We start from the raw sequence: 25,519 nt of genomic DNA, 5'->3' as shown, positions 1-25,519 counted from the left end.
CATGTGCCTGTCTACCCGGCCTTATGAGGAGTCTGCATTATGCCATTCCATTTTCCCTGGCAGAACAAGGTGCTGCAGACATTCTGGCTGTGTGAATTATGGATATCCATAACAAATATCAGTATCAGATATGTGATACCCAGTAAGGAAACCCTAGTATATTGGCTGATGAAAAACATAAACAGCTCAATGTTTATTCAATAATTATGGAGTCAAATTTTTTAGGCTATGTGCAGCAGGGTTTGGGTCTTTTGATGGGATATGATTACATGCTTGGCTTGTCATCCCAAACAAGTTAATAAAATGATATTTTCCCGTACGCATTTTCCCTTCTGGAAAAATAGGTCCAACTATTTCTCTCAGAATGTAAATTGAAAACCACATTTATTTTAGCTGAAATATTTTAAGTCTGTAGCTTTTAACCCTCTGTTTACTTGACAGTGATGTTCTCAGACATATGGGGAACCGTTTTTCAGTTCAAGGCCTGCACACGGCAACCACACTCTGTGGCTCAAAATCAACCACATTTCACTCACCTCACAAAACAAATAAGTAACATACTTTTATTGTATTCAGTTTGTATCATTCACACACCAATTGACAATGATCACCAGAGCTCAGCATGAGTTCAGGGGTTGTGGAGACAGCATGGCAGCTTGAGTGTGAAATGGGTACTATAGCTACTGGCCCTCAGAACAGTATGAGAGCATATAAAAAGTCTCTTTTCCACCACCGTTAGGGCATGTTCCTATTCTAAAAACACCAAGCTGCATGGGTCCTTTAAAACATCATCTTTTGATCATTTTAACATTTAACACACATTTAAGAAACCAATGGATATATTAGTTAGGATTTCTGTCATTTGTTTTAATAGGAACTTTCAATTTTATTTTTTCTCTCAAACTAATGAGATGAACAAACATCAAGGTGGCTCAGTGGTCCAACACACAAATTTTAGTGGGTTGAAAGGCCCCAGTCTAGGTGAGGGAGACATCAGATCCAAGGCTCTGAGGCATTAAAAACACAAAAAGATCATATTCACACACCTCCTAGCCCTTCAGCTGCAAAGACCCACAGACACGCAGAGAACCAGGCAGTTCCCCCAAAGAGATTCTGAGCACTAATTCTTAATGTGTAATTTATTTAAACCGTAATAGTAATAGTAAACCTTGGGGCTCATCCAACATTGGATTCAGTGGGGTGTGTTCTCTGCTGGTGCACTTTAAGGTTATGTTTCCCAGTAAATCTTTTCCCACATTGTGTACACATGTATGGTCTCTCTCCGGTGTGAACACTCTGATGTGCTTTCAGATGACCTGACTGAGTGAACCTCTTTCCACACTGTGCACAAATGAATGGTCTCTCTCCAGTGTGAACTCTCACATGTGTTTCAAGGTTGTGAAGAGAAGGAAAGCCCTTTCCGCAGAAGGTGCAAATGAATCGTTTCTTCCTTGTGCCAGCCTTATGATAGGCCTTCATGCCTAATGATGTGGTATAACTTTGATTGCTAGGTACATATCTATTCATAGCTAGTGCCTTTGATTTTGGAACCACTGTATTGTGTCTTGGTGCTATTTGAGCATGTGCGGCATATACATTGGTAACATTCTGTGACTGCAATTTTTCAGGGCTCCAGTCTTTTTTATTGCGTCTGTATTGTGTATAAATGGGCAGGGTCTCTTTGTTCCATGCAGAACTCATCCCAGCCTCCCTCTCAAAGGATCCAGACTCCAGTAATAAAACACCTGGTTTCCCATCTACCACTTTCAATGTGGTAGGACCAAGTCGTAGCTCTGAGTGACCTGGAAAGTTCTCTGAGCTGGTTTTGGCTGCGTAAGAGCAGACAGGACCCTCTGTCTCCGTTTCTGAGTTCCCCCGCGTAAAGAAAGTCTCCAACTGACTGGGTCTCTCAAACAAAACATACTCATTGCCCAGGCTGTTCAGTCTTCCACTATTAAGCTCAGTTCCTTTATGGTGGAGGTTTAAGGTCTCATCCTCTGGTTCTGCCTTGAGAGCAGGGCTCAGGCTACTGTCTTCCCAAACACTGTGTCTGGTGCTGTGCTGCTCAGTGAGCTGCTCTGTGTCAACTGCAGGTGTGGTCAGTGTGTCTGCAATAGGAGACCTTTCACCACCATCTGACTCCACAGCTCCTGGAAGTAAAATACAAGAAACACACATAATAATATACATATCATCTTTAACTGAAAAAAGCAAGTCTCATAATCACAACACAAAGTTTATAACTTGCTTCACTTACTCTCTTCATTATCATTTAGTCCTCCTTGTGGGTCACTGGTCTCCACATCCTCATCCATTCCTTCTTTTTTGATGATTATCATTTCAAGCCTTTCCTCCTCCATTTCCACAGACTGTTAGCAATGAAGTAAAGTTGAAGTAAGCAATGTATTAAACTAGTAGTCAACCCAGAACTATGAACTAACCTAATTTGTATCAAATGATAAATAAATTATCATCATCACACAACAACTGATACTTTTCTTAACTTTGCCTTCATGCAATAGTTTTTAAAAATAGGTTTGTTAATGAGTCTGCTAGGATGAAACAGTTGATGTAAACAGCAACTAAAAATGATAAACATGACAGACCAACTAAGGAAAAAGCCCATACAGAGTCAAATATTTAAAATGGGTTGTAAGGGACTGGCAATAAATAACACTTAAATTCCACAGTTCAACTCTCTTAAGAACTTGAACTCTCTTAAGTTCTTCCATTACATCAAATAATGATAAACGTTTCAAATGCATGACTCTGATATGGTAGATACATACCCAATTAGAATATAATGGAACGCCAGGGAGGTGAGAGATATTCACACTGAATAAATGTGAAGTTCTGACATGAAATGTTGCTGTGCAGATTTCATAAAAGAGTATCAGAAAATGTGTGTATTGGAATTTGAAAATTACTTTTCCGTTACTATCAAACTCACCTTACCCCCAGGAGATTGAACAGAAGTATCTTCGTTATCCAAAGATAATGGCTCTCCACCTCTCCGCACACCGACAGACATACCACAACCAACATAAAATTCTCCTTCTGCAGTTCCACAGATTCCCTCATCTGGTATGGAGGGTCATTTATTCCAAAATTAGCAACAACAAAAAAAAGTTACAAAACTAATAAGAATGTCATCTGTGGAGAATTACTATGAATGCTTTAACAGGGTGTTTTACGTGACAATGGCCCTTATAGGTGCAGCTAATATTACCAATATATAAACGAAGGAACCCAAACCGTATTCTTCACTTTTATTCCATTGCTAACGCTGTGCGATACACGCGACAAAAATATTTCTGCACTGCAACTTACCTAATTTTCTTTCACTGCAAACGGGAGCCTCGCCCCCGGAGTGACCAGTTCCCTCCCTAGATCCTCGCGCAATCCACGGCTCCATCATATGTAATTTCTTCTTTAATCCTTCTACCTCCTTTTTACTTCGAGCCAGTTCCAAGTGTAAAAGAGCATAGCCATCATCTACAAGTCCGCAAATTTCTGCTACGGCCACTTTAGTTAACTGATCCATTATGGAAGTTAAACGTGTATGGAAAGCAACACAGGTCGACATTTTCGCTACCTGACCAGTTATATTCTAAATATCTGGGAAAGACAAGTTGTAACCGTGAAATGGCTAAGCAGTTCTACTATGCCGAAAACAAATAAATAGCTTAACTAGTGCCATAACCTAATCATGTGAGCTACGCATACGAGCCACCTATTGTCCGTTCTAAATTCTACAATTTACTTCCGGACTGATAAGGAAGCGATTGCATACCATAGAGAGTCTATGTTGCAGACTGTAATGATTTACAACGTATATATGTCTATGATTCACTCCTGACTGAACTCGACAAAGAGCTATGCTGCAAGCTTGAGTCGAACTTCACCTATCCCTTTGCGGCATATGTTTCTCTAAGCATATTGTGTTTTATTTTCCTGGTATTTGATGATTTCCCTGCTTAAATTCCTAATATTACGACCCTAATATTAGGGTCCATGCATCGCAGGTACCTGGGGGCAGGCATTGACATTCCGCCTGAAGAGTGCAAACTGTCATGGTTACCGGAAGTATTGCAGTTTAGTAAGTTTCTGGTGCCAAAAGGAAAATTTACCCATGAAGTCAATTCCTTAACTTGGCCAAATTATACTATTTTAGACAGTACATTTAAATTCTAAAATGTATTCACACCGAAATCATTACAGTTGACCCATTTTTTTCGGTGCCACACACAAGCTTTTTGTTGCTGTTGCATTAAACATGACAATATTAACTGGATATTAAATACAGTAACAACAATATTACAAAAGTCCCAGATATACTTCTAAAAAAGAAATAAATTAAAAGGGAAAAAATGTTATTACTTTTGGCAGCTTTTTTAAATTTTTGTAGAATGCAGGATGTATTTGTTGCCTTTCTGTTTGGATTTACACTAAGGAGTTGAATAAAATATTGAGATCTACAGAGAATAGCCTAAAATTTGGTTTGTTTATGAATCTGGAATCTACCAAGAAGGAATGATGGTGTCATCCATTTTTTGCCTGTATTGCAGTTCAGAAACAAGACCACCAATTCCTTAATTTCAACCATCCTGCAGAATGCAATAAAATGAGATATGGTGTCCCAAAAGTAAAGAGAGTAGGGACATCTAAAGAATAAATGAACCAGTTTCTTCTATATTACAAAATGAACAATTTGATGAGATTTCAGCTCTAAATGAGCCTATTAACAAATTGCAATGATAGTACCTATGTAAAATCTTGAGATGTGGTTTTTTGACTTGATTTGGTATTAAGAATTTATTTGGGACACACCAAGGATTTTTCCCAATGGAAAATGAGGAGTGTCTCCAGATCAGAAGTGCTCTTGGGCAACTCATCTTCTATGAGTACTTTTCTAATATGTACATTATTATATGTTCTGTCACAAATGTTTCTGTTTCCAATTGTAAGACAAAGAACAACACCACTTAAAGATCTGATTCTAATTAGTAGTGCTAAAATCCAGGAAATTCATACCACCATTACAATATATTCTTATGACTGTTTTCCTTTTCACATATTCAGTCTTATTTTTCCATTTTAACCTTTATTTACCCAGGGTAGGTTCATTGAGCACATATGCTGTTTTGCAGGAACGCCCTGCTTCACACACATACACATTCACACCTGGGAGCAGCCCAGTACAATCACAATCCTCTATTGTTGGCCACTGAGCAGATACACTGGAGGGGAGAGAACATTTTTTAGCTAATTAAATCAGGAGATGATTAGGTGGCAAGTTTTTGTGAGAGCCAGATCTGGGATTTTAGCCAGGACACCGGGGAACCTCCTACTCTTTGCGAATAGTGTTATAGGATCTTTAAAGGAGTAACATGGTGGTTGAACGTGACACTTCCCAGTTGTCTTTAGGCAACAACAAAACAAATGTGCATAATTTTTTATTATTCAGTCATTTCAATGTACTTTAAAACGTATTTTTCTAAGCTTAAATTTCCCACTATAAAAGTTCACCCGAACCGTCTGGGCGTGGTAATGAGAACTGTCAGTTAGCTATGATTGACAGACCGTGCCCCGTTACCATAGCTACCTCCATGATACACGCTCTTTTTGGGAGACTTTTCACAAACTAGCTAGCTTAGTAGTATATCAAGTATCGATAGATAGCTAAGGTAAGGACATTGACTTATATCCAATTATAATTTTTGCTATCTAGCTAGCCAAGTTAAGATAAAAGCACAACTATAACGTCCTCATAAAAACAAACTAGCTAGCTAACGTTATCGATAACATTGCCTTATGAAAGTAAACTACCTAGTTAGCTAACGTTAGCTAGCTAGCTAAATGAATATAACCAGAAATAATCTAATAGACATTAAAAGGAACTCTAATTTAAGTGAACCTAACGTTAGTCAAATATTTGCATTGTCTTGCCTGTAAGCCAGCGGCGCAAACTATGGGTCTCGAGTTATCCATGGGTTTATGGGGCGTGGAAAGGGGAGTGGTTACTGGGTTCGTGACGCACCAAGTTGACAACTTTCTCAACCGGTTGAAAATAGGACGATAAATTAAAAACGCATATTTTTCCAAAAATACAGAACGGACATATTTAATACTTTACTCATTGTGTTTCTTCAATGCCTCTTGTACAAATAGCACATAAAACCGAGAAAATGTGAAAATCATCATGGTACTCCTTTAATGACCACAGTGAGTCAGGACCTTGGTTTAATGTCTCATCCGAAAGACGGAATCTCCTACAGCACAGTGTCCCCGTCACTGCACTGGGGCGTTGGGGTTTATTTGACCAGAGAGAAGATTGCCCCCTGCTGGCCCACCAACACCACTTGCAGCAGCAACTCAGTATTCCCTGGTGGTCTCCCATCCAAGTACTAACCAAGCCCACACCTGCTTAGCTTCAGCTAGTCGGCAGGAGCAGAGTGCGTGGTGATATGGCTGCTGGCTTATATTAACCAAAATAAAAGTGAGTCCATAACTGCCTAAGTTTTATTGTCTACAAAAAGTGGATATTCGAGTTGAGAAATGTCCTCTGCTTTGGACAGTTAAATCGTTAAATCATGTCGTGACCAACTTAAAAATAGTTGGTTTTTCGTAATTTTGGAGAAATCGGCAATCGGGCTTAGCCAGTATCACAAAGCTGATTATCAATTTGCTAAGTGAAAGGCTTTCTTAATCAAACTCTGTGCATTCCCAAAAGGGAGTCTTTGCAACAATTAACCTATAGCTACAAGAACTATAGCTTTAACACTTTGGTTCCAGGTTTGTTTGTTATCATTCATAACACGGATCGTTTTCTGGCATGCTGTACTGATTGGATCAGATCGTTGCTCTTTGAACAGATACGTCAATCCAGATCGATGTATCATTACACCCCTAATTATTCATTGTCTTATTTCAAATCCAATGTGTTGGAATACAGTGCCAAAACAACAAAAACTTGTCACTCTCCCAATAGTTTATCATTTAAGTGTAGCAAAATTCTAGAGGTGCGCTACACAGAGAAATGGTCAAGCGACTCTTTCAGTTGAAATCATTTTCGTCGAGCAACACTTGCTGTAAGTGTGGGGCAACATAGTATAAATTAGCCTGATCATGAACTAAAAATGACTGAAACATAAAATGTGCCACGACTGGTGGATATAACCTACATTTTAAGAATTTACAAATAAGTTGATGTACTTTGTATATTTTCAGAACACAAAGCTCTTAATTTACTAAGAAGTCATTAAATAATATGCTCAAGTAGTCGAGACTTCTTATATAATTAATATTTGGTTCAGAAGCCTATATAACATTATAATTAGCTTGGTGTTTCCTCTGTTGGTGTATTCTAAGGTTTTGTTTCCCTGCAAATCTTTTACCACAGTGTGTACATATGTATGGTCTTTCACCAGTGTGAACACTCTGATGTGTTTTCAGATGACCAGCCTGAGTGAACCTCTTTCCACACTGTGCACAGCTGAATGGTCTCTCTCCAGTGTGAACTCTCAAATGTGTTTGTAGGTTTTGCGGAGATGTGAAACTCTTTCCACAGAAATTACAACTGAATCGTCTCTCTCTTGCACCAGTTCTATGATGAGTGTTCATGCCTGCTAATGTAGAGCAAGTTTCAACAGAAGGTGCACGTCTAGTCATCCCTGATCCTTTGGCTTTTAAACCCACTATATTGTCTCTTGGTACCAATCGGGCATGTGTGGGAAATATGTTAGTAACATTTTCTGGCCGCAATTTTTCAGTTTCCCAGTCTTTTTTAGGCCTGTATTGTGTATAAACAGGGTCTGACATAGTCTCACTGTCCCAAGAAGAACAGGCCCCAGCCTCCATTTCAAAGGTTACAGAGTCCATTCCATCACAAGATCCTAAAGATGACAGACTCTTATCAGCATCTTTTGCTGTGGTGGGACTGACCCGTAGCTGTGCGTGAGATGGCAGACTCTCAGAGTCAGTTCTCGTAGTGTAAAAGCAGACAGGACCCACATTCTCAGATTCAATGACCTTTTGTGGAAGGAACGTTTCCATCAGACCAGGTCTTTCATATAAAAACTCACTGCCCAATCTGTTATGTCTCCCTGCTGTAGCCTGGAGCTTGACAGTCTCAACATCTGGTTCTGCCTTGACGACAGTGTCCAGTCCGCTGTCTTCCCAAACACTGTGACTGATGTGGTGCTGCTCAGATAACTCCTCTGAGCCTAAGGCAGCCTCAGTCCGTGAACCCACATTGGGAGCCCTTTCACCACTATCAGACTCCACAGGTCCTGGAGGGAAGATCAGACACATGGTTATATCTATCCATCATCAGCAGCTCAGGGATTGCATGGAATTAATTTAACCTAGGAATATATTCCCACTGTAAGATCAACCAAAAAAAACAAAAAAAAAAAAAAAACAGAAAAAATACATGTAGAGATGAATAAACAAAATCACTTTTGATAATATCACCAAAGGCTCCTCTGTTCCTGATACTGCATGGATATGCTTAGGTCAACTTTCTTCTAATGCTGTGGTCATCTTGTTTTATGGCAGCGATAAGATGACGGTACGGCCCATTCTTTTTCATCAAATATCATTACCGTCGCAACGTTCTCCCTCTCACTTACTTTCGTCACTGATAATGAGTGCTCTCTGTGAATCACTGGTCTGCAAGTCCTCTTCAAGCGTCTCCTCTTTTACAAGTAGTGATTCAGGTCCTTCCTCTATACCTGCAGACTGTATTAGAGGAATGAGAGTACACTAGTATATGCGAGCCACGATAGTAAACAAATACAATAACCTATTAAAAACGGCAGTTAAATCATACAAACGCCTAGTTTTGTTCTCCGTTGGTTTTATTAGAATTACTGAGATACAAGTAGCAGAAAGGTATGTAATTTGTTTGTGCGAGAACGCATCTCGCTGAAAGGGGAGTATCGCCACCCAAACTACACATAACCATACCGTTCCTAACCCACTTATTTTCTCTCGAACTATTATGACATGTGACAATGTTAACGAACTAGCTAGGTTAACTACCTGACGACAGAAGACATAACTTGCGATACTACCTCGTCCCTCCTCCCGGACTGGTCCTCATTCACAGACGTGGTTTCCCCATCGCTCCGAAGACTGAAGCTCGACTGCTTGCCGAAGAGACCGTCTACGGTTGGAAAATTATCCTCTGGAGCAAAAATCAAAGCAGTAGAAGGCATAGATATGAGAATAAATCATATAGTCAGGGTTAGCTAGCTGGCTAACGACTGGTGTTAACTAGACAAAGAGGAACCTATGCTGCCAGTTGAGTAGTTTTCGCTATATCACTTGAGGTTAACATTTGTAAACAAATGGTAAAAATACTACAGTATATCCGCATCAACACCACCCTCGCAAGATCGGCATCACGTTAGCTATAAGAGAGTATGAGACTCACCGCCTGACGTTCCTGTTGACGCGAATTCATCGTAACCCTGAACGGAACCGTCCCTTGCTCGCGTACTCCGGCTAAAACATCGCGCAATTCTCATTTCCATCATGTGCAATTTCCTCTTCAGAGCATCGTTCTCTTTCTGTTTTCTAGATATTTCTAAGCGTAAAACAGCGTAGCCATCCTCCACAAGTTCATTAATCTCTGCCACAGCAGCGTCGGCTAATACTTCCATAATGGAAGCTAAACGCGTACGAAAATTGATATAACTCGACATTCTCCGTCTAGCTCACGCCGTATTAAAAACTTGCACGTCGTCGTTAGCTAATACTATTGGCGTCAGATGACTAAAGTTAGCCGCTGATATTTCCAGCTAGATAGCCAGCCGTTGTAGGGTGTCTAGTAGCCCACTCTGTGCATTACTGCCATTGAAAAAAGAACTAAATGGCCTGTTCGAGATTAAAGCGTGGTCGACAGCAACAACAGCGTTTGGCATTTGCCCGCCCACTTCGTTATTTTATAGTTATGACGTCTTGTAGGCCAATCCGGAAGTTTCTTTCGCCATGGGTTCCCCATTGGAATTTTGATTTCTGCAGAAAGTATGGTCTGTGGTCAATGTAAGCAAAAGATAGTTTCACATTTTTAACGAAATAAATACATATCTCATCTGTGAATTTCGAACGTTTTGTGTGCTTTAAAAAGTAAGTTGCTATATCGAAACTATTTAAGTTGCAGGCGGGCTAGTATGTGCTGGTTGGCGGAATTCCACCGTTTGTTGTAGTTTTAATTTAACTAGCACATAATTAGGGGTCTTGGAACAGCAAAACCCTGTACCCATATATGGATTTCTGGAGCAAAGGAAATCATTTTCACATAACCAGCTAGCTGTCACAGCCTGTGATTTAATTTGAGATTATAAAACGTGGATAATTTTTTATCCACACACATTTCTCTCTTAAATGGCACTGGATCCATTGAGTTCCTATGCCGCTTTCCAACCAAAATAATTATTTTGCTAACAGCAAGCCAACATAAGGCGGTTTGAAATGATAGCGAGCTCATTTGTGCAGTCATATGACATCAGTCTGAATACAAAATACTTACCTGTCAATCAAGAAGAGGTGTGGAGATTCACCTTCTACATCAGATGAGAACTCTGCCCCATATGAACCCAGTTTAAACTTTTCACTTTTAGGTGGCAATCCATGGCTTTTTTTTTGTTGCAGAAAATGCATTGGTACAGCTTAATTGGATTTATATATATATATATATATATATATATATATATATATATATATATCAAATAGAGACTCAGCTTTAGAACTAAAGAAATGTGATTTAGTGTTTATCACCCATTTAATACACTTTTGGCCCAGAACATCCACTGCTAATACATTTAGGATTTTTCCGGGGTCAATTTCTGGGCTCAACCCAAAAGAGAAAACACAATCAAAAATCACTAGTTCGACTACGTTGACTAGGCACACTGATCTCTGATTGGTTAAGAACTAAACCGATAAGATTTGTAACTCGTCACGTGTCGACCATAGTAGCGCTACTGCATCATCACATGACAATGCCTAGCCCCACTGTAGCTTCAATTTAGTCTTCAAACCACTGAGCCACAAAAGTTAGCTTGCAAATAACCTACAGTTAACTAGCTCACTAGCTACATGATATTAGCTAACAGTTTAGTTTGCTAGCCTTTTGTTATCTAGTGCACAATAATAAAATGGTTTCAAATGCTTTGATGTGTGCAGTATTTCTGAGGACAAACTTCACATCTCAGGTTAAGCGTTGCTACACTACCTATCACGACAATGAAAAGCATGATATCGATATCAGCCAATTTACTTTAGGGGTACAGCATTTAACTTGTTGGATAAACAGGTTTGTTCATACAGCCTAATGTTAACTAATGTAGTGGCGAGCAAAGTACTCAAATATTAACCGAAAAACCTGTTCAGTAAGATAGTGAACCAAACAGCTAATAATTATTCACAGCTGATTTATCTAGTTTCGTAACAGCATTTTTGAATAAAGACTGCATTGAAAACTAATAATCAGAATGCCCCAGTCTTGGCCTGTCTCTGTGCCTTGATTTAAATAGGCTAAGGCTAACCCACGTGAAATAAAATAAGGCCATTTCAAAAGAAAAAAAATGTTGCAATGTGTAGTTTAGGCTAATGTTATATAAGCAAAACATGTATCTCCATCAAAATTGCATTTAAGGTAGGCTGTGACAGAGGCGATATCAAGAGGTTAGCTGTGGATAATCTATAATCAATCAGTCGACCTACAATATCATAGTTTATTCTGTCAATAATGTAACAGTGACATTCTGGGGGGGCTATACCTGAAAAATAGGCTGCCTTTCTCACTGTGGGCATTTCCATCACACTTTCTCATTATTTTTAGGCCTATTAGCCACACGTGGCCTGAGACAGCAGTTGGGAGCTACGATAGGTAAAGCAGACGTTTAAGAGGTCTTGGTTGATGCGCAAGGGCAGTAGCATTTGTTATTGTTCACAGTTTGAAACAAAACTGGCATGTTAATAAACATGTCAACTGCAGTTAGGTTTAACACACTTTATTTTAAAACAATGGAAAAAAACTGGAATGCAACTGAAGACATTCCAGAAATTAAGTAGGAATGTCTTTAGTGGCATTCCAGTTAAGTGGGTTAAATGTCCTTTAGTTCTAATCTGAACTAAGCAAGATGAGCAGGTGAAGTCTGGCATAGGTGGATAATGCAACACATATCCACATTCAGTGGATCACTAGAGCTGGCCCCAAACTTTGTATGGGACTAAAATAAGTGGATTAGCCTATAACTGCTGCCTCTAATAAAAGATGCCACTCGACATTTATAATAAAATTGGCTTACAGAATAAGAATGTTAACGTGCTTATCATACATAGTCCTATTCACATTCCTACTTTCAAGTTCAAGCCCTGAGGCAAAAAAAGAGAGGCGAGAACTACACAAGGGTCAAAATACTTCTGCAACCCACAGCACTTATTTTGCAGCCTTAAAACAATAGTGAAAATAACTTCATACATGATGAGAATACCTTCTTTCACCAAGTGGTTCAATTGTCACAGACTTGAGCTTTCAGGTGTGATTTACATACAGAGAGCAACTAAGGCTATGTTTACACTGCATGTCTAGGCCCATACCCATTCATGTGTACAATAGAGAATTAGAGATAATTGCATTCAATTATTTAAAAATTATAAATATTTAATGGATATGGAGGGTAATAAAGAAACGGCAGAAAAAATAATTCAATGCATTATTCTCCTCCCAAATTACTGTTAGGCTAATAAAATAAAACATTAAATATTTGTAATATTGTAAGTTTGTGTGTACCACGGGTTATGGCAGTTTTCTAGCGTGTTAGTGCAAATTATAAAGGATCTATTAAGAGAATCAATGCACTGTTTTTCTGTGTTAATGTATTTTTAGGCATATAGCCTTTTACACTTTTTAGTCATTTAACTGTCAACATCAATAGTTTCTTATGTAGTGTCACAACTGGAAATGCTGATGTTTTTAACAAAAGGATCCAACTGCACTCGAGTCCTATATGGATCAGAGAACACCCACTAAAATTCAGGGTAAACTTAACTAACTTGCCCACCAATTCACTGTGCGTGGCATTTCAGGATTTAAAACTGCTCACACAGGTTATAATTCCTCTTTGCAGGATGGAAGGGGGGGGGGGCATGTGGTCTATCCAGTGTTCCTTCCATGCATTTTCATTTGACATAAAGGAACAATGTCCTGTCATATCCAGCTAAATAATCTTTACAGTGTGAACACTCCGGTGTCTTATGAGATTATTTGAAAAAGAGAAACTCTTCCCACACTCTGCACACTTGAATGGTCTCTCTCCTGTGTGAACATACTGATGTCGTTTAAGATAACCAGGATCAGAAAACCGCTTCCCACACAGGATGCAACTGTATGGTTTCTGCCCTGTGTGAGTTCTCTGGTGAGTTTTAAGATTACTCAGTTGGTTGAATCTTTTTTCACAGTATGTACAACTGTACGGTCTCTCCCCTGTGTGAATTCTCAAGTGTGCTTCAAGAGTTTGTGCACAGCTCAACAGCTTCCCACATAACGTACAAATCGGCCGCCTCTTCTCTCTACATTGAATCTTACGGCTTGATGACACCGTCAAGGTTTTTGCACAAACAGCGGCGATACTGGAATCTGCGGCATCAGAGTTAGATTCTAAAGGAGACAGATTTTTACGGTCCTCCAGCTCCGCGTGAATGAAGCGGTTCTCAACGTTACATCCTACCGAATAAGAGCAAGATGGACGCTCTGGGTCTGCAACTCCTTCAGTAGAGGAATGTAGTTGCTGGTCGTGTCTCTCAAAAACGGCATGCCCTGTGTCTGCAACCCCAGGAGTCGTGGAGGGTAAATGTTGATTGTGACTCTCAAAAACAGCATGCCCATAAGCCAGTTTGGTTAATCTTGCTGAACTTCTTGGTCGGGACAGGGACTCTTTGCTCCATGTAAAGCACACATCAGCTCCCATTTCAAGAGGAACAGAGTTATTTCCACAAAGGGATCCCAGAGAAGACACATTCTTCCCACTGTCTTTTGCTGTGGTAGGAATGAGTTGTAGTTCTGACTGAACAGAGTTGGATTCTGTAGGATAAGAGGAGACAGGACTTCCAGTATCCGTTTCATCAGTCCTTTGAGTAAAAAAAGTATCCACCTGGCTGGGTCCTTCATAAAAAACAAATTCATGTTCCAGGCTGTTCAGTCTCCCTGCTGTGTGTTCAGATCTTGCATCCGGGAGGTTGACAGCATCATGCTCTGGCTCAGCCTTGAGAACAGTGTCCAGTGTGCCATCTTCCCAAACAGTGTTTCTGGTGCTGTGCTGCTCAGCAAGGTCCCCTGTGCCTACTGAAGATTCAATATGTGCGTCTGCAATGGGAGACCTTTCACCACCATCTGACTCCACAGCTCCTGGAGGGAGACAGATGCATAATGATTAACCACTATAAACCTAGTTATTGTAAAACAAATCTATCATATGAGTTTTTATTCAAATTTGAGTTCATTTATTAAGATTTGGGTTAGACCCAGCACTTAATCAGTGCTCTGACATGGCTTATATAAATTCATCATACTAGTTCATATTTATTCTAACCCGAGTTGGGCTGTTCATTCCAGATATATCTCATGTAAGTCCACATTTTCCATCTCTGTAATTTCCTATCTGGACAGCAATTGATACACAATTTTGCCAGAAGTTTCAACCACAAAGACAAGGTCAAAAGGTGATTTCTTAAGAGCACATCTCTTTTGCCAAGTTTGTCTTAATGGTTATATTTGCTTTTTAAAAATGCAAACTTTTGTACTTCTACTTTTTGTACTTTCCCTTGAGAGGAAACACCTATTTGTACTCTGGACTTAAGCAAATTATTTTAATATTGTATTTGTCTAGTGTGCTTTCTGGGTGGAAAAAACAAATAGAAGTTCTGTGTTTTCTAGAAAGTTGTACGCATGGAGATCTGGTGATATCTTGTGCTTGCTACAAAAGATAACAGGAGCTGAGATACAAAGAAGCCTCTGTTCTCATTTAATATTTACCATAACAAGACAAAGGTTATAAACCAGCCAAGAGCAATGTTACCTCAGCTATATAAAACAAAGATATTATCTCTGTCATTATTATGTATGTATTAGAAAGTATAGTCAAATACATTTCTTGCAAAAGGACATACAGACACTGTACATCCTGAATAATAAAGCTTCCCTTATTTTCAGTACAGTATTCAACATTCCAGTGGGGGTCTGCTGCACTCATTCTGGAGAACAAAAAACCTATCAAGTGCATCTCATGGTATCTGCCTTGTTCATAGAGAAGGGAAATAATTCTGTTTTAAATTCTCACTCAGTGATTATTGTCTTTATTGCGAGTGTGCATATTGTAAGTTCTGCCAAATGCTATCAAATCCTGCCATTTAGGGGTCTAAGAAAAGTACAGAACATTGCAAAAACCTTTAAGTTTCTAAAGACTGCAGGAGAGCATGAAGAAAGAACAGAACTGTAGTGTTAGTGCCCCTTCCAGGGGGCTAAAAGTATTATATGAAAAAGTTGAGGAATTTGGCCTGGCCCAAAAAACAGTCCTCAATGTTGCCACCACATGACCCGCTTTGTCACCAAACCCCCAAGAAGTATTGTGGTGAGACTGACAGATGTACAAACATGTATACATCCTGTAGCTTGTCCTTCCCATAGCTGGATTCTGTGGGTCCACAGTAGCAGGGCAGACAGACAGGGACACCGCAGAGACATTATTCGTAAGGTTTTCAACCTCTTCACTTACTGTTCTCACAGATATTCAGTCTTTGAGGTAGATCGCTACTCTCCAAGTCTTCTTCAAGCCTCTCCGCTTTAATAAGCTGCGATTCAACCATTTCCTCACATGGGTATAAAGACTGTAAAACAGAACACACAAATAAAAAGTCTGGTTTTGGGAATAGGTATCTCATGCATTCCAATTCACAAACACAACTTTGCTCCTGCTGAATGTAACTTAAGTATTCGCAAGTTTCCGGTCTTCTCCTAGTTTATGGAATCAAGTGCCTTTCAAGTAAAAAAAAAAAAAAAAGTAATGTATGATCATTTGTCATATTTGATTCCTTTGAAAATGAGATTACAAAATGTTGTTGGACTGAAGAACCTCCTTTGAAACACTGGTAACCTAGCCTACACAGGAAGTTCCCATGATACATTTGAAGTTCATGTTTAGCTGGTAGAACCCTTCCGTTCGTTGCTCTTGAAAATAGCAATAGTTCAAGCCTCCAACCTTATCGTCGCAATTCCTCCGATTGTCCATCGTGGCGCATTCTACATCTCCACGCCAGCCGGCTACAAACTCGCCAAAGACTCCTCCTGCTTTAGGAAAATTGCCCTCTTAAATTATTTATGGAATTGGAAATTGAGAAAAGGCCACCAGTCAAACGTTACATAATTAGAGAAACTGAGGATCACCTTTATTTGCTAACATTTCTTGTTTCACGTGTTCATACACTCCAAGTTAGCCCACGATTGGAATGTATAGCTTTCGATATTTATTAGTATTTCGATATTTACTTATTAATAAAAAATCATGCGTGAACCAACATGCAAAACAACGCTAGCCAAGTTATTTGAATATTGATCATTCACATATAGCTACGCACTAAATTCAGTAACCCACCCATTGCAGTTCTTCCTTTATCATTATAAAGGTGGCCTCTGCAAACCCCGGTGTTTATATAAGTTATAGAGCTTTGTGGCGTTCTCCTTTTAGTGTCCATCTGAATCGCTAGTTGCCGCTTCAGCTCTTCGTTTTCCAGGTGACTTCGGGATATTTCAAGGCGTAACACAGCATATCCATCATCTACAAGTTTGCTAATTTCTGTCACCGCCGCTTTTGTCAAAACCTCCATGATGGCGACAAGCTCAGTTTGGAATGTAGCAGAAGTCGACATGGTAGTGCCTTGACAGCGTGCTGGACCAGTAAACACGACTTCAGACTCTGGAGGCACAGCCAGGCAATAAAAGCAAAGGTAGCTATTTAGATACCACGTTAAATACAGATTCAGGTAACACTTAAGTTAACTAGTTCGACTGTTGTTGCTGTACTTGTATCTCGATGGTCATTGCTGTGGTAGCCCTGACAATACAGAGAGAAATATTGTATTATCGCCTCCTACTGTGCCGGAGGTGAGATAAGAGACGTGACGACTTGCGATCGTGGGTGAACATGACGTTTTTGAAACTATCAACCATGTTTTTAAATTAAATTTTGATGTAAAAGTATATCTAATGAAAACTCCCCTTAATTCTGGAAAATGTGGTTGTCTTTAGTTTTTAGAATCTTGTCATTTTAAGTGTAAACTCCCCTTCATCAATTTTTTTTTCACAAACAAGTCCTTGAATCTTGGAAAATTACATGAAAACACAACAAATGTGATCACACATGACTTATTTGATCATCTGGTGCTTGCAGTCTGCCTGTGCTAAACATTTAACAAATGATGCAATGACTGCATAGCCCAGCTGATGAACTAGAAAATGAAAAGAAGTAGCAACATGGAGAATGGAATTTGCAGGAGGACCTTTCCTAGCATAGAGGCCCTTTTTATTTCTTTAGTACAATTAAAAGAAATCCCTAATTCTCTACCCTCTGGTTAGACTGAGACCTGAAGCTCACCTGGCTGCTGATTTTTAGTTAGCACAGCACAATACTAATAACTGCATTCGAGTGGTTGTACAGGTTTTACTGCACTTGCTTATTTGGTGCTTGTATTCAACACTGGATATATTCTGGTGCTCTGCAAGTTAGCTGAGAAAAATGAATATTTACACATTTTTTTCCATTATCTTAAAAAAATCCCCATCCAATCCAATCATTAAAATTTTTTTATCATTCTGAATTCAACCAAACAAACTTTTGAGTTCCTGTATGGATTTTGTTTTCCAACAATTGGTTTTATTTTACATATTTAATTCGTTACTCATTCCCTCAAAAACTAAACAATTGTGTTTTGGAGCATAATAATAATTGTGAATAACATGTGAAAGTACATTGATTAAAAGTGTTAAAAAGACAATCTTATTCATGACAATGATCATAACTTCTGAATATAAAATCTCAGATGGAAAAAGCAGATTACACCATAAAACTTCCAATATAATCTAGGTTTCAAATAGTGGTCAGATGTCTTAATTTTAGCTGGGCAGGTTCTATGTAGCCATAAGTTATCACATACAGGTCTATGTAGCATAACCTCTGAAGGTCCAGAAATTCATTTTTGCCCCTAGTAGGGGACATGAGCATCTGGTCTAAATCTCAAGAACCACATATTTTCCTGTGCTGAAACCTGTTGTTCTGATAAAAATGACATTTAAAAAATATTTTCACTGCAACATGTTTTGTTATCCTAGACAAGTCATATTATGACAAGACAAAAAAAAAAAAAAAACTTTTTCTGCCAGGTCCCTGGAGCAGTGGTGTGGTTAAAATGAACTCATACAGTGATCTTCATTCCTGGTTGTGGAGAGCTGCAGAGTCTGCGGGTGTTTGTTGTTACTCGGCAGTCGGCACTTAATTGATCAATTAAACCAGTTAATTATACTTAATTCACCTAACCTGGTTTCTTGAGTCTGAATTGGTTGCTAGCATTAAGGCAGAAACTGAAACCAGCAGATTCTGTGACTCTATAGTCAGGAAAATTTATTCAGGGAAATGGTGAGCATTTTTGGGCTGAATGGCCTGTTCTTGTTATTATCTTATAGGACAAGGAATGAAGATCACTGAACTAATATAAAAGTATTTTTTATAATTTAATTTTATATTTTCCGATTCTTAAAATGTTCCCTTCCCAGCAAAAAAACTGATGTAACTCTGCTCACCCTCCTCCCATCCCATGTGTTAAATAACTAGTTCTCTCTTGAACGCAGAGCAGCATACTCATGCATATGGTTTTCCTGGGATGTGCTACATATTAAAGAAATAAGATAATGCTGCAACTTTTTAAAACTGACAAGTTGCAGTAAGCTTGAATTTCACATCATGAATCAAATTTAACATTTCTTATCTTGTCTAGTTCTGTCAGTTACATGTTAGCTAACTAATGCAAGTTTCCAAGTGCCATCATTGGCTAAGTTAGCAATATTGTCAATGCAATCAAGTAGCTAGCAGCCAATGTGTAATGATGCTTATACAAATGTATGATTTACGAGAGGAATAATCCATGACGACGTGTGTGGTATATGATTTTAATGTACAATGCAGAGGCAAAGAACCACCCAACACAAAACTAGCTGGATACTACATTTGCATCAAAACTTCAGCTACACTGCAGTAAAAATTGTAGCGAAGCGGTCTTCATCAACTGAGAACAAACATAGCCTAACTACATAGCACAACATACTTCATTGACACTTGCTAAATTGAATAAATATTGCACATATCAACAGCAAACTTGTTAGCTAGATAAGTGTTAATGTACCCAAGATATTACACAGAGCGCAGTAGAGCGGTAAAAAAACAACTGAATTCAGTTTTTCTTTTTTCATGGGAAATTCCGTTAGATACAATCAGTGAAAGTAAAATGCTTTTGTACATGAGAAATTTGAAGTTTCTTACATGTGGTTGATTTGCTTGTGGAAAGTAGCGTGGAGGGTTGGGGGTGTTAAATGGTGACTTTGTGGCATATGGTATTGAATGTGGGCTTATAGGCACCTTCTCTCAAGGGCCCTGGTCTCCAATTAGGTCCCGATGCTCTCATCTTGTGAAGTAAAGGCCCAGTCCTTGTTGGAAGTTTTACGGTATTACTAATTTGCTCAGCAGCTCCCATTGTCAATAACCTAGTCTACATTATTTACATCTAAAATCATCTTGAGATCTAGCTCGAATTTTACTATAATTAAGGACCTAATACAGTGTATAAAGGTAGTCACTTCTTTGATTTCAGAGACATAACCTAACTCAATTTCAATCATGCATGCCAGTGTTTGTTAATGTCATTAAATTAAAAAAGCAACTCTTTTCACAGGGCAACAGTAAATGACTTGGACAGTTAATCACAATATGTAGCCCACCCCCACCAGAAGAAAATCCATGCCCAGTAGTAATATGCTTACTAAATGTTGCATATGCAACACTTGCTTACTATGCTAACTAAATGGGGTTGCTCATAACTTCTAATTCTGAAGAGTGACCATTCTGCTGTCTTAAAAGGCAGTGTCACAGGGTAAATCGATCTGATGTAACAATGAAGCCACCCTTATTCATGAAACTCTTCTGAAAGAATGAGACAGTAAGTTGCTCATGTTCAGTCTAAACATTATGGTACATTTTCAGAGAGAACAATGAAACATTTCTTTACAAAGTGCAAGTGTATGGTCTCCCTCCATTGTGAACACTCTCGTGTCTTTTACGGTGACTTGAAGTTGTGAAACTCTTCCCACACTGCGAGCACCTGAAGGGCTTCTTTCCAGTGTGAACGCTCTGGTGTCGTACAAGATTGTTGGACTGGGCAAACCGCTTTCCGCACTGTGTGCAGCTGAATGGTTTCTCTCCTGTATGGATTCTTAGATGTGTCACAAGATAGCGTGACTGAGCAAACTGCTTCCCGCAGTGTGTACAGCTGTAAGGTTTCTCCCCCGTGTGAACCCTTCGATGCGTTATGAGATTACTCAACTGAGCAAACCTCTTCCCACACTGCGAACAATTAAATGGTTTCTCTGTGACATGAGTTCTCTGATGTGCTTCAAAAACATTCTGGCAAGTGAAACTTTTTCCGCAGTATGTGCAAATAAACCGTTCTTCTCTTGCGTTTGCAGAGTGTGTCTCAGAGATTCTTGATGTGACAGAGCTTTTGTCGTAGGGGGCCCATCCGTTCATACTTAAGGCATTGGATCTGACGTCTGCTGTGTTGTCCCGACCCGCCATTTCAGTTTGTGAGGGACAAACATTGGTGTCATTTTCAAGCAGAAGCTCATCGCTCTCCCAGTCTTTACCATAGTAGCTGTGTTGTGAAGAAATCACTCCTGACATGATCTCTTTGCTCCATGCAGAACGTATCTCTGCTTCAACTTTTAGGAGCTCAGAGTCGATTGTTTCATCCTCTCTTTTCATGTCAAGTGACCCTAGGGAGGACAGACTCTTCCCCGACAGCAGCTCTGAGTGAACCGAAAGGTTCTCTGTGTCACTTTCCACAGGATAAGAACAAGCAGCTTCCTCCTTGTCCTTTTCTGGGATCCCATCCGCAGTGAAAGGCAGTTCAGCGGATCTCTCCTGGATTATGTCCTCGTAGTCCAAAATGTTTAGTCTTCCTGCTCTGTTTTCAGCTCCTGTCTTGATCTCTCGTTCTGCCTTTAGAACAGTGTCCAGTCCGCTGTCTTCCCAAACACTGTGTCTTGTGCTGTGCTGCTCAGTGAGCTGCTCTTGGCCTACTGGAGGTGCAGTCTGAGGTTCTGCAATGGGAGCCCTTTTACCATCATCTAACTCCACAGCTTCTGGAGGGAACATTAGAGGCATATAAAATAATAACACTATAAATGATAAACCAGAGAAAGTCTGCTCCCCAATTAAGTATTTTAAAGGTTATTGACAACTCAGTGTATGTAAAATTTGCACAAACACACGCAAAGTAAAACAGAACAGGATACCAATCTGTATAGTAACAAAAACAACACAGTAATCGTCTGAAAAAATGCAGTCACACCCCACTCCCCGATCCTGACTTCATTCACTACAATCTCTGATTGTCAGCTCACCTTGTGGATGACTGCTCTCCAAGTCCTCTTCAAGCGTCTCTTCTTTTATGAGTAGTGATTGAGATCTTCCCTCCTCCAAGTCTGTACACTGTAACACAGCAATGGATGATTACTGTAACTTCTCATCCTAAATATAAGGCTGCACAAAGATGGAAAACAAATAAGTGTGTAATTGTGTGTGTGTGTGTGTGTGGGGGGGGAGGGGGGGGTTACGGTTAGAGGGAGGTGTTGGGGGAGCATTTATTTCATGTGCTGCTCAAGTGGAGGGCCAGGATCCAGGTTTCAAACAATCAGTTTGCTCCAACATGAGAAAGAAAGCCAAGCTAGTTACAAAATGACCTTTTTCTATTATAAAAAGGGAAAGGGCAAGTCAGTGTGTGAGAAATTCAGACTAACCAAAGAACTGATGGATGCCACAAAGAGCAGAAATCTAACCAGAAACATCTTTGATATGAGCATGTTGAAACTGTGTGCTAAATCTGCTGATGCTATGAAAACTCACCTCATCCCTCATGGCAGAAGCCAATGAAGTGTCCTCTTCATCCACAGCTGTGGGCTCTCCATCTTTCCACAGACTAACACCCAACTGACAGCCAAAGGCTCGCTCTGCAGCTGCAAAATGATTCTCTAATTAAACAGAGGGAAAAAATCCCCCATAAAATTAGTGACTAATGTTATCAAATTCACACAGGACACTTAGATATATGAAGACTAAAGCTATGATTATGATTGAACAATGACAAGCCAAACATGACACATAAAACAAAGAGATTGTGGATAACATCATTAGGTCAAGAGACACTGATTTAAAAAAAAAACACAGGCCAAAGAACTGAGGATACTGAAAGGTTCTGCTGGGAGGAATGGTCAAATATTGCCCCTAATGAGTCAGATGCAATAAAACACAATGGAAAACAACAACACTATTTTGCAAAGGGAAGGGGCAAAGTACCAAAAACAGTGGTGTAAAAATGTATCACTTATTTTTGTGGAAATAACTTCATAATTTGTGTTAAGTGTTATTTGCTTGTATTAATTATTTCGTAGTCTTTATTGTTCAAGTGTATCAAGGGTGTGGATAACTCTGGCTGCAACTGTATTAGTTTCATCTATACCTATGCTATGGACGTAGTCATATTTATGTTCTTTGATGAATGACTCGCTGCAAGAAGCTAACTTGTCGAGGGGATTCTCTGTTGTTTGGCTTCTTTTCCAGGCGGATTGAGTCCATCTATTTTAATATTTGTATCTAATTCTAGAAACCATGATAGCCAGCAATATTTTGAATTAATGCTGTAGCATTCAATCAGACATTGCACAGTAGCTAGGATTAGCTTGTAGACTAGTTATTTAACACGCAAGCGGGCTGTAAAATAATACAGGACCAGTTAATCTGTCCTGAAACAGTCATCGATACTCTACCAAAAGAAAGCGACTGCCTTCTGAGCTTTATCGTTACCCCTTTCTGTTTCTCTGGATCCGTCGAAACCCTGGGCTCCATCTGGTAGGCTGTTTGCAGCAGAGGTCTCTCGCAGTCCAGTTTCGGCATATCCCCGCGCAACCATCAGCTCCAACATCTGCAGTTTTCGTTTCAGGGTTTGGTTCTCTTTCTCACTCCGAGATATTTCCAAACGTAAAACCGCATATCCATTGTCGACGAGCTGGCAAATTTCTGTCACTGCCGTTTTAGTTAGAACCTCCATAATGGAAGTTAGCTGAGAATGAAATACAACACAACTGGACATTGTAAAAGATCCCGTCGCGCACTCAGAACGACCCGATTTAGTAAAATAGTATTAATAAAAAACGATCACGCGACATAAAATAGTATCGTTAGTAGTTCATGCGAGAAACCAGGATAATTAACTAGCCGATTAAAATAACTGGATACAAAAATGCCCCACATTCTTAACAACAACCTTATACTGTAATGGTGCTATCCAGTACATTTCCGGAAATCTTGGATGACGTAATCAACCACGTTTACGTCAGTGGGTCACAAAGGCCTAGTTACCGTAATTACCCAAAATTGTATTTTGGCTTTGACAACCCTTGCATTTATGATGTGATATAGTTCACGTTTTCCTAAAACGTGTCATTCGCTATAGTTGACGATTTATGAAGCCGTCCTGTTGTTGTGAGTTCAACAAATTACTCAAATTACTGACTTAAGATAGCATATTTCCGTTCAATTAATGAAAAAATAATTTAGCAGTCACTGGGTTGACCCGATTTAAGATCCTACTTCTCAAGTGAATGGTGCAGAATGAGAGTAGCCTACGCATTTTTAAAATGCAGATTTTTGCACAGTTTTTGTTCTTATACTGATTTTGTTACATGCAAACACTGACTTAAATTAAACAGAGCAAGCAGATTCATTGCTTTATTACAGTGATAATGTAACTATCTGTTTTATTAGCATACCCCTGCTAAAACAATTGCATTGTAACGAAGAGCATACTGCTTGTCATTTACTGTGCAGGTGATACAATGCTGTGAAAAAGCATTTGCCCCCTTCCAAATTTCCTCTATTATTGCGTATTTCTTACACTGAATGGTTTCAGATATTTATACAAAATGTAATATTAGACAGAGGGAACCTGAGTAAACACAAAACCCATTTTATAAATTATTTCATTTATTTAATGAAAAAAGCTTTAAAACACCCATATCACCCATGTGAAAACGTAATTACCTCCTTAACTGCTTACACCACTGATGAAATGGAAATTACATAAGAAATGAAAGGAGCTGGTTTTGTAACCTAAAGGTCAGAGGTTCGATTCCCAGGTAGGGCATTGCCGTTCTACTCTTGAGCAAGGTACTTAACCTGCATTGCTTCAGTATATATATATATATATATATATATATATATATATATATATATATATATATCCAGCTGTATGAATGGATGAAATGTAAATACTATGTAAAAAGTTGTGTTAGTCGCTAAATGAGCGTATGCTAAATGCCTATAATGTAATATAGTTCATCATTACATTAGATTCATTATTAGAGAAGTAAAATATTAGTTGATAAATGTGTCATGCATATTTTAATGACACTGTTTAGTCATTATATATATATATATATATATATATATATATATATATATATATATATTCACTGTAGTATTACTGTAGGCTTATAATTCTGCCTGCTCTCCCCACTATGTTGTGAGATTTTCTCTGGAGACTCTCTCTCACCTGCATGTCTACACTTACAATATACCAGTTTGGTGTTTCTCATGAAATACAACTTTTATTATAACCTTTGATTATTAATTTTAACAAATGATGATTTTATGACAATTCAAATCTTCCTGTGTAATGAGAATTTGATATTTTTTAGTAAACTCGTTTTGAACGTATCAAAATCTTCGAGTCTAAATCTCACTCCTGGATTGGATGCACTACGACCTTTAGCAGCAATAACTGCAACGAAAAGCTTCCTATAATTTGATATCAGTCGTTCACATCACTGTAGAGGAATTCTAGCCTACTCTTCTTTACAGAACTTCTTTAATTCACATAAATTGGTAGGTTTTTCAGCACGAACTGCTAATTTCAGATCCTGCCACAGCATCTCTATTAGGATTAGGTCAGGACTGTGACGTCACACCAACTTTATTTTTCTTTTCAGCCATTCAGAGGTGAACTTGCTTTTGTGTTTTGGATCATTGTTGTGCTGCATAACCAAATTATGCTTCAGCTTCCGCTCATTTGTTTGTCTTGGTTAGCAGTGGTTTCCACCTAGCTACTCTCCCATGAATCCCAGTTTTTTCCA

The 25,519-nt window shown here is 39.0% G+C and overlaps 4 protein-coding genes across 9 annotated transcripts; all 4 read right to left on the bottom strand.

Moving 5' to 3' along the window:
- Positions 1–549: 549 nt before the first annotated feature.
- Positions 550–6,385, bottom strand: LOC135261037 (zinc finger protein 287-like). Of its 3 annotated transcripts, none has more exons than XM_064346885.1 (4): positions 3,331–6,385; positions 2,951–3,081; positions 2,258–2,369; positions 550–2,150 (listed from the first exon to the last, which is right to left on the bottom strand). In XM_064346885.1, exons 1-4 carry the CDS (start codon positions 3,584–3,586, stop codon positions 1,177–1,179), a joined length of 1,473 nt encoding a protein of 490 aa, XP_064202955.1. In that variant the 5' UTR covers positions 3,587–6,385; the 3' UTR covers positions 550–1,176. The 3 variants fall into 3 exon arrangements, with proteins under 3 accessions (XP_064202955.1, XP_064202956.1, XP_064202957.1); XM_064346886.1 differs by having other exon boundaries at positions 2,956–3,081; XM_064346887.1 differs by having other exon boundaries at positions 2,956–6,385.
- A 205-nt stretch (positions 6,386–6,590) lies between these two features.
- On the bottom strand, positions 6,591–10,646 carry LOC135261038 (zinc finger and BTB domain-containing protein 49-like). Its single transcript, XM_064346888.1, has 4 exons — positions 9,440–10,646; positions 9,078–9,190; positions 8,634–8,742; positions 6,591–8,291 (listed from the first exon to the last, which is right to left on the bottom strand). Exons 1-4 carry the CDS (start codon positions 9,708–9,710, stop codon positions 7,321–7,323), a joined length of 1,464 nt encoding a protein of 487 aa, XP_064202958.1. The 5' UTR covers positions 9,711–10,646; the 3' UTR covers positions 6,591–7,320.
- A 1,361-nt stretch (positions 10,647–12,007) lies between these two features.
- Positions 12,008–17,141, bottom strand: LOC135261030 (zinc finger and SCAN domain-containing protein 30-like). 2 transcript variants are annotated; one of them, XM_064346873.1, is made up of 4 exons: positions 16,662–17,141; positions 16,269–16,354; positions 15,786–15,897; positions 12,008–14,419 (listed from the first exon to the last, which is right to left on the bottom strand). In XM_064346873.1, exons 1-4 carry the CDS (start codon positions 16,933–16,935, stop codon positions 13,233–13,235), a joined length of 1,659 nt encoding a protein of 552 aa, XP_064202943.1. In that variant the 5' UTR covers positions 16,936–17,141; the 3' UTR covers positions 12,008–13,232. The 2 variants fall into 2 exon arrangements, with proteins under 2 accessions (XP_064202943.1, XP_064202942.1); XM_064346872.1 differs by having other exon boundaries at positions 16,269–16,357; positions 16,662–17,140.
- Positions 17,142–19,214: 2,073 nt separating this feature from the next.
- On the bottom strand, positions 19,215–23,710 carry LOC135261031 (zinc finger protein 436-like). 3 transcript variants are annotated; one of them, XM_064346877.1, is made up of 4 exons: positions 23,193–23,710; positions 22,236–22,345; positions 21,734–21,821; positions 19,215–21,472 (listed from the first exon to the last, which is right to left on the bottom strand). In XM_064346877.1, the coding sequence occupies exons 1-4, from the start codon at positions 23,476–23,478 to the stop codon at positions 20,337–20,339; spliced, it is 1,620 nt and encodes a 539-aa protein (XP_064202947.1). In that variant the 5' UTR covers positions 23,479–23,710; the 3' UTR covers positions 19,215–20,336. The 3 variants fall into 3 exon arrangements, with proteins under 3 accessions (XP_064202947.1, XP_064202944.1, XP_064202945.1); XM_064346874.1 differs by having other exon boundaries at positions 22,236–22,360; positions 23,193–23,709; XM_064346875.1 differs by having other exon boundaries at positions 19,215–21,469; positions 22,236–22,360; positions 23,193–23,709.
- Between the last annotated feature and the right edge of the window lie 1,809 nt (positions 23,711–25,519).

This window comes from Anguilla rostrata, chromosome 8 (assembly GCF_018555375.3).
Source record: "Anguilla rostrata isolate EN2019 chromosome 8, ASM1855537v3, whole genome shotgun sequence".
Taxonomy (NCBI): domain Eukaryota; kingdom Metazoa; phylum Chordata; class Actinopteri; order Anguilliformes; family Anguillidae; genus Anguilla; species Anguilla rostrata.
Note: the sequence above shows the minus strand (reverse complement) of the source record. Positions and strands in the feature narration are given on the sequence as shown.